The sequence below is a fragment of the Phlebotomus argentipes genome, unplaced genomic scaffold (genome assembly GCF_947086385.1).
Source record: "Phlebotomus argentipes unplaced genomic scaffold, Phlebotomus argentipes genome assembly contig_32, whole genome shotgun sequence".
Classification (NCBI taxonomy): domain Eukaryota; kingdom Metazoa; phylum Arthropoda; class Insecta; order Diptera; family Psychodidae; genus Phlebotomus; species Phlebotomus argentipes.
Genome location: NW_026776187.1, coordinates 749,939 through 758,551, shown reverse-complemented (window position 1 = coordinate 758,551; position 8,613 = coordinate 749,939). Strand labels below are relative to the sequence as shown.

General features: G+C 42.8%; 1 protein-coding gene across 1 annotated transcript in view; it reads left to right on the top strand.

Annotated features, from left to right (window-relative positions):
* Positions 1–4,737: 4,737 nt before the first annotated feature.
* Positions 4,738–8,613, top strand: part of LOC132264061 (ecdysone-induced protein 74EF-like) — a 35,348-nt gene continuing 31,472 nt past the window's right edge. The window contains exon 1 of the mRNA XM_059764121.1: positions 4,738–6,337. Coding sequence (XP_059620104.1) covers positions 5,896–6,337 — 442 coding nt within the window. The 5' untranslated portion in view covers positions 4,738–5,895. The remainder of the gene's footprint in view (positions 6,338–8,613) is intronic.

Sequence of the window (8,613 nt, the reverse complement as noted above, 5' to 3'; positions counted from 1 at the left end):
CCCAACTTATCTTGCGCCATTCGATGAAAAACAAGCTAATTTTCGGAATCCTCTTCATTTTAGCATTTCAATGTGTTTGGAAGACACAGTGGGAGAGAGAGAGAAAAAAATCTCTCATGCACAATCAACTAATTGATGAAATTATATGTGCAAATTTTCACTAACCCCAATTGATCGTGCGCTTGGCGCACTCAGTGAATAAATTTGATAAGGAAATATCGGCGAGGGGCAAATGCAAGAATTGCATGCGCTGTCCGCAAGACCCAATGCCAATGTTATATAAACGAAGGAGGGAATGCAAGAGAGAGAGAGAGAGTGAGAGAGAAGGAAAAGACGACAAATAAAATGTTTCCTTTTCCCCCAAAGAGCATGAGGAAAAGTACGCTTTGCATGTGTTTTGCATCATGTCTAATTTGGGCAAAATGATCATTCACACTTTGCGCAGAGCCAGATTATCGTCCCTCCAAAAAAGAAGCGATCTCCGCCTTTCGAATAGCTCATAATGTCAATGATGACGGTTTCCCACCCTTTCTCTTATTGGAAGTCTTGCATTATGACATTCATGGAGAGTACAATGCAATTGCCAGAGCGCGCTGAAGCTTCACTTTCCAACATCGCGCGTATTTATAGAATGGGCATGTATTGCAGTGTATGATCTTCAACTCTCGCATGCAGTGCCAATAAATAGAGAAACAGCAAAAGATGACGATGCCAGGCGCTGATGACATAATGCCAGGCAGCAACTAGAATTGAAATTCCCTTTCTAGGTCTAGGCTACACGTTTATTATTTATAAAACGTTCAACTATTCCCCTCTATCTTTATATAATGTTTCTCAATATGATAACACCCAAACGCCTCAAGTGTTGGACGCGATTTTCTGGTGATCCTCGTCTCCTCGCTTTCTGATACGCGTCTCGCTCTCTCTGTGAATTCAAGGGGATTATCACGATTTTTTGGCTCACTTATCGCGATATCAGCCACGAACAATTATGATTGATTTCGGAAACTAGCGATAAACTACTTTGTAAGCAACATGGCGGGAAAAATTGCGGATAGAGTAAGATTGGATCAGTTCCAATCGTCAATCATAAGAACAATCATTCGGATGTTTCTGGTCGCTCATGCAACGTTCTTACGATGTAATTTATTATGAAATTTTGTTTAATATAATTAAAATTCCTCTTTTTTCTCTTTCTCCACAATAAAATCGAGATTTTGAGTGCTGAATTGCAATTGAAGATTCCTGCGAATTGCTATCAATTCTAGTGGCTAACACAGAAATGAAAATTTCCATGAGTTTTCTCCATAAAAGCATCACCTTTGCCGTGACGCAGCGAGGAATCATCAATTCCTTGGTTTATTCTGTGCAAATTGAGAAAAGTTCAACAAATTCTTAACAAGATCGTTTGATTTCTCAATATCATTCGCGGGAATCACTTCAGCTTTGATTCCAATTCAAAATGGCACGGTGTGAATGATCGTTGCATGGTGATCGTATTTTTTATATCGCCCCTTCAATGTCATTTAATCGAGAAATTCATCGCATTGTGAGGAGAGAAGAAAAAAAAAACTAGAAGCAAAATTGTCTAACAGCGCCAGAGAATAATTGAATGAAGGGAAGAAGTAAAAAAGCAAACACGTTTCCAATGTCGATGGATCTTACGAAATTCTCGTTATCAATGAATATTTCTTGGGAACGTGAAATGAAAAAAAAAAATATCGTTCGACTGTGTGAAAAAAGCATCGCGAGAGTGAGTTTTTTTCTGGTGAATTTTTGTGATATTGAAATAGAAAAGGCGCATGAAAATATCACATGCAGAGAGAGAGACACAAACGGAGAGTAAAAAGAGTAAAAATGCACTCTTCTTGGGAATATCGCGCTGACTGGATGAGATACATATAAATTAACATGTGATCATAATTGAAACTCGTTTGAAATCTCATACATGGAGAGCCAAGATGTGCGAAGAAAGTCAATTCCTCTCTTGCAAATGAAAATTGGAGCAAGTGAAATGAAAAATGATGATTTCCCGCCAATACTGGTTTCTGTATATATTATTATAAAGCGTCATGTATAATAAAATGAAATGCATGATGAAGCTATGAGAAATGCCGATGCAAAAAGCAGAACAAATAATTGCACTACAATTATACTTTTCTTCTACGCCATCCTAAGTCAAGAGGGAGAGAGAGAGATGAAAAAAATAGCTCTTTTTTTAGAAAATGAAATCTGCGCGATCGAATGCACTTGATGAGCTTTCAATTTTAATTGTACTTCTGCTGGGGAGGATCACAATTAACTGCTGAAGATCGATGGAGTGACAATGTGGCAGCACAATTTCTTGCTTATTGATTTGCGCCGTGCAATTGTGTCCGCGAAATGTCGCAACAAAAGTGCTGATGATGGTGATATTTTATCCTCCATATACAAAATAATGTTTTTCCTCATTCTTTGCGCGCAAAATGGCACTTTTGGCAACTCGATCGCGCCAAAATTGGACTGCAAAGTCGCAAGACGACAATATTTTTTTGTGTGTGTGCACGAAATGTGGGAGAATCTTTCTCTTTTTTGTTCCTCGTGCAACAAACAAAATGAAGAGTTGCAATTACATGTGAATCGTTGCGTTCACACACGCCATGGGATGCAAAAAGAGATTTCTTATTTGCTGCCAGCCACAATTTGATGATCGTGTGGCGCGCGAAAGAAAGAGAATTTCATTTTCTCCAAACACACAAACACAAAAGTACACTCTCCCTGGCTGTTTATGATAATCATCGGCGATACTGATAATCGTTTCGACTAAATTGGGTCACACACCAAGCGTACACACAGTGTTGAGTGTGCGGCTGAAGAAAATCTCTTGCAGTTTTTCTCTTTATCTCTCTCAAGTTTTTCCATAGCCACTGAATCGATGAATTACGGCTGTGATGTGTGTGCAAGGCGAGCGAGTGAAAGAGATAAAAGCTGCTATTATTGATCTTGTTAATTAAAATGATCGACACTTTCCACACAATTCTGCACGGAGTGCAACAATGATGTTCAATGCTGGAGAGAGTGAGAAATTCACGTGCTTGGACGATTGCACCTCATGCGCGGGCATTTTTTGGTGGGGTGACGCGCGAGGAAATTGCTCAAGGAAAGTTAAGCCAATTTTTCACAATATATACACACAACATCGCAGCTTTGAGAGATCGAGCAGCGAGGAAAGTGACGGCGATCGCTAATTTTTTCACCACAACAGAATACAAATCACACGCCGTGTGATGTTCTCGCAATCGTGATGGTGATTCATTAAGATAAATATAACGAGAGTCACACTGTTTCCGCATTGATTCTTAAATAAGACACTTTCCGCCAATATTTGCAATCACTGGTCATTTGGGTCTCTCGATCACAGACGCATTAAAGATGGGTGAAGATCGCAATCACGTGATTGTTGTGTTGTCGCTATTGAGGAAGCTAACAAAGGAGTTCCTGGTTGTTCCCAAAAAAAATAAGCCCACAGAGACTCAGCATTGAGGACGCACAGCAAGATGACAGTGGGATTGATAAATATATCAGAATATTGACACAATCATCGCCAAGATGTCACAAACAGTGAAGAGTGAATTACTCTCTATAGATAGCCAATGTCCGATATTACCAGCACTTTTGGAGGAAATTGCTGTGATTTATTAATTTGTATGTTTTCCCCGATGTGTAATTCCATGCTGGGGAAAACCACCTTTATTCCACCATGAAATTCATGATAATACTTTGATTGGTCGCGACGACGCAAGACAGCAGACGCAATGTGTGCACAGTGATTGTCTGGGCATAAAAATTCAATAAATACACAAATTGACGATCGATTTCGAAGATATTTTGCTCAGATTCTTATTGTCATTTCACTGAGGATTTTAGGACATCAAATTACAATTGTGAAAGCATAAATAGAACCTCAGAATGGCTTAAGAAAAGATATCATAAGCATCCCAAGATGTCCTTAAAACGTGCGTGCAAGTGCTGAATTCATCGAGAATCCGATATTCGCGTGAAAGCTTAAGAATTGAGAGCAAATGGTGATGAGATCCCGCATAGCGCCTCAAATATGAGTGAAAATGTTCACAATCAACTAGACAACTCGTTCTCTTTGAACTATTTGTATATGGATGCCCCGCCCATCCGAAAGCCCCGCCCACGCGCATAAGTAATTCCGAATCAAAGGCGATTGACAGGCTCTTCTGCTGGGAAACTTTCCTAAAGTCAAAAACTTTTCACTTTTGTAATGCTATTTATTCTATCTATTGCGATACAGCGACGTGAAAAGTAAAACAGCTGTCTGAAATTCCTGGGGAAACATTGATAGAGGAAGTATCCCATTTTACAATGAACACTCGCGCAATTAGTGATAATTCAGCTACCGGTTTGCCGGCAATTAGTGGATTGTTTGAATGAAAATAATTTCCCCAAAGCCAGTGAAGTTTTGAGGAGCGTCTCAAGGGGGCATTTCATAGGCTGCTGCTCCTTGGGTGTCTTTCGTCCTTCCGGCAAAGTGCTCCGTGCTTCTGTGGGGATTTTCCAGCACGTCAGAGATTTTCTATGCGGCGAGAGCGAGAGAGGATCCGAGATTGGTGTTTCGGTGAAAATGTTGCAAAATGTGTATACATAGAGAGGACAGAAGCGAGCTTCCACGCACACAGAAGCAGGCGGCGTTTTTCCGAAGTGTCGGAGAGCGAGAGAGAGGCAGACATGGTGAGAGAGCGCGAGGTAGACAACACGGTGCAAATTGTGTGAGTCGGTTGGACTGTCTGGCGCGCGAGAGTGAGCGGGACGGCAGGAGCGCAGAGAGGAACTCAGAAGCCAGCAGCTGAGAGTTCCTGCCTGCTGGGGTTTCTCTCAGCGCCAGAGACGAGTCGCAGCAGTCGGTGAGCGCGCACAGTGTTAGTGGAAAGTAGAGGAAGGTCGGTTCGTGGCTGTCATTTCTTCGACGGTTTCGTCATTCCGACTCGAGAGCGGATCGGGCGAGCACGCGTTCACTGTTTGTGAGGTGTTCCGGTATATCAGCCTGTTTCTCAAAGCCATAAAGTGAATAACACTGTGACATCTCTTAAGTCTCATCCTGCGCAAAGTTCCTACACACACTCCACCGATGTGGGTGATCCTGGAGCTCTAATTAAAAAAAAAGGCAAACAAACAAGAACATAAAGTTTTCGACATCTGTTGTGTGAAGAAGTTAAACAAAAAAAATATTGCATGAATTCTGTAGTGAAAGACACGAAGGAGATAAAAGGACTACTGAAAATAAAATAGAAATACTTTTACTACCTCATTGTGCAGTGCAGATTTCGTTTTATACTTTGTTTTTCATTCTGACAATTGTCATTGTATCTAAATATGTACAGACATTCTTGCTCCAAGTGCATGATTGCGTACAATATTGCGAGAGGAGACAAGAAGACATAATAAAAAGAGTTACCAATTAAACTGTGTGTGTGCTTTCGCTTCCTCGCGCGGCAACAGATAACTTTGATATCAGCCCGCCAAAAAGTAAAGTGTGCGTGCCGAGAGGAAGAAGATCATTCAGAAGAAATTGGACACTGCAGCGAGAGATCGAGACACACTGCGCGGGCGACAAATTGAAATCGAAAGTGAAACTGATAGTACAAAAAAAGTAGAGGAACTGAAAATTTAGATAGACGAGAAGAACAGAGGAGAATGCTTTAGGAAAGTGTGTGGAAAGTGTGTTTATGGAAGCAGTGAAACTTGTGCAGATGTAATGGAGACAGTTGAATTGATTGATTTCCGTGCTGAGTGTCGGAGGAGAATATCGGCATAAGGACTATCTATTATCGTCAGCGAGAGAGAGTGATCAATTTCGGCAGTAAAAAGACTCTTATTGTGGAGCTGGAGATGATAATGTTGCAGCACATTTCGCCACACTTCGTGGCTGGACAGCCACCCATTTCGCCGGCGTCGTCGCCGGTCCTGCCATCCCCGCGGGGCGGCGCCTCGCCCGGCACAGAGTCCGGCGCCTGGGTCCGGAAGACACCCAGTCCGCAGTACAAGGCCCCCGCGACGCCAGTGAAGCTGGAGCCCGCCGCGTCGCCGCGGGAGGAGCCCAGGGAGCCGGAGGCGCAGGAGGAGCGCGTGGAGAGGCGCTACGTGCTGGTGAAGACGGATCCGGAGTATGGGAACGAGGATGATGATGACATGCCGCTGGATCTGTCGCTCAAGTACTCAGACAGGAGGCGAGATCGCCAGGATCCGGGCACAGACTCCGATGACTCCGGGGGCCCCGGCGAGGACCGCCGCGAGGGCAGAGCGTACAAGAAGAGTCTCATGAAGCGATACTGTAAGTCACAAGTCTCTGATAACGCCTAGAGTCCCTCCCCCTGACCCAGTTCCCACACGTGTGAAGGGTTCTCGGAATTTTCCGTTGCCCGTGATCGATGATTCGCCCCTTTTGATTGCAAACACCGGGAGAAAGTGGGAATCGATTGAGGATCGAAAGGAGATGAAGTGGTTCGCAATAAGGGTGCTGCAGCGAAAGTAGGTCAAGTAAGGGTGTCCCGCTGCTCGGCCCGGATGAGAAAATGTCATAAGACACTGAATGGTGGCAGAATCCCGCCCTTTTCATGCCCAATCGTTTCTACCTTTCGCCACACGCACTCTTCCTGAGAAGAGAGATGTCTTCATTTGTCAGCGCGCCCGGGTGTCCTGGAGCCGAGGAGGTGGAGAGGACGCCTTGGCAACGGTGAGAGAGAGAGTTCAAAGAACGTCGCCGTGGCGAAGATAATTCATGTGTCTTGAGTTGGGGGACGCTTGAAAGGGATAAATAATTGAAATTTATTCCGCAGAGTTGATGTATGAAAACATCACAAAGCATTGATTGCGAGCAGAAGCTTTGGGGATCGAATTTTTATGAATAATTTCGAAATCATCGCCGCGACTGTGGCGAAAACATCGCGAAGACACCAAAACTAAAGATATACACACACAATATAAATAATGGCTCGGTGGAGATGCCCAAAATTCCTGTTCCATTATCTCTCAGGCGCGATGCTGAGAGGAAGTTATAGTCAGAGCACGTCTCTTCTGGCTCTCTCTCTGGCTCGTGGTGAGATTTATTCCTGCTTTTTTGCTCAACTAGTTTCCTCCCGGCATCTCTTGAAAAACTCCCACACAGTACGTCTCAAGTTCAAGGTCTCCTTCAACTGATAATGGCTCTCTGTCTCACTTGGCAATTCGCATTTGCGCATAAGCCTCTATCTCATTTATCAATTCTCTCGCCTTGTAGGCAAAAGCAACTAATATCAAATACACCAAAACTTCCCGGCACACACAGCGAAAGAGCCCCAAGACGACATGAGAATAAAAAGCTCCCGTGCTCTTGTAGAGAATGTTGTTCAGCCAAAGTTTCCCAATCTTTCTTCTTCTGCCTCTTCCAATATTCAAGATGATGTGATACAAAAAAAAACACCGTCTCGACGATCGGAAGTGGTCTTTTCTGTCCACCAGAATGACATGCTTTCCATCGAAGATTTTGTGTGAAAAGGGAAAATTCACCAAAGAATTGATTCATGGCGAGTTTGACAATGATTGAGGAGCTTTTGCTGAAGAAAAACACCGTCGAAAATGCTTCTCTCTCTCTCGCACTCTCTTTCGCTCTCTCGTGAATTTGGAAAATTACACCGAAAATATCTCACGTAATTGCGGTGCTTTGAATTGACGAAATCATTAGGAATGCAGTTTGATATCTTCATTAGCCGATTTGTTAAGCAATGCAGTCATTAAACATCTCTATAATGCCAACTGAAGCACTGCTGGAACAGCAACTTTTGACTGTTATAAGTCCGTGATTGATTGATAGTCTTTTGCGAAATTCTTAACTGAATCCTTGAAGGACTCTTAATGTGATTCTCAGCAAAATAATTCCATTTTCTCCTATTTTGAGCTGTTTTAGCAATTTTCTAACACAAAAATTACATTCAATTGTAGTTGGTTTTCTACAAAAGACTGTCTCGTGAGAATCCATTGGAATCTCATAGGATAATCTGCTATTATCCCAGGACAAAATACGAATAATCTTTCCACCTGTCATGAATGGCATAATTAAATAGTCTGAGCGACGATTAATCATTGTAAATGATGTGAAAAAGCATCTTTCTGCGAATCTTGAGGTGTTTTGCTATATTTCTATTCCAGTCTGAATCGGTTAGAGGCAGTTTATAAATGATCTGGCTTATTTTCCTCTGAAAGCCGCGCTCTCGCCGCTTTCTTACATAAGTCTCTTGGCATTCATCCCTAAATTTCAGACAGAGAGAAATTTTCCTCTAGCGGAACTTCATGTGTTTAAGTTTCGGGGCAAAACTTACCACACACGGAGAGTCGAAAAATTTCATTGAATGGCATGTCAATGAGTTTCCAACACACCATCCGCAATTGCAACATCGGCTATTTCCCCGAAAAATAGAGACATTAGCTGCGCGCGCGCATTTCACTCAATTCGATATATATTTCACTGTTTCAACTCAGTTCGTCAGGCGCGTGAAAAAGACGTCACGGTGGATGAAATGCATGAGTGATTGGTATTGAAATTGGCGTGCATATTCGCCTTTTTCTGGTCAG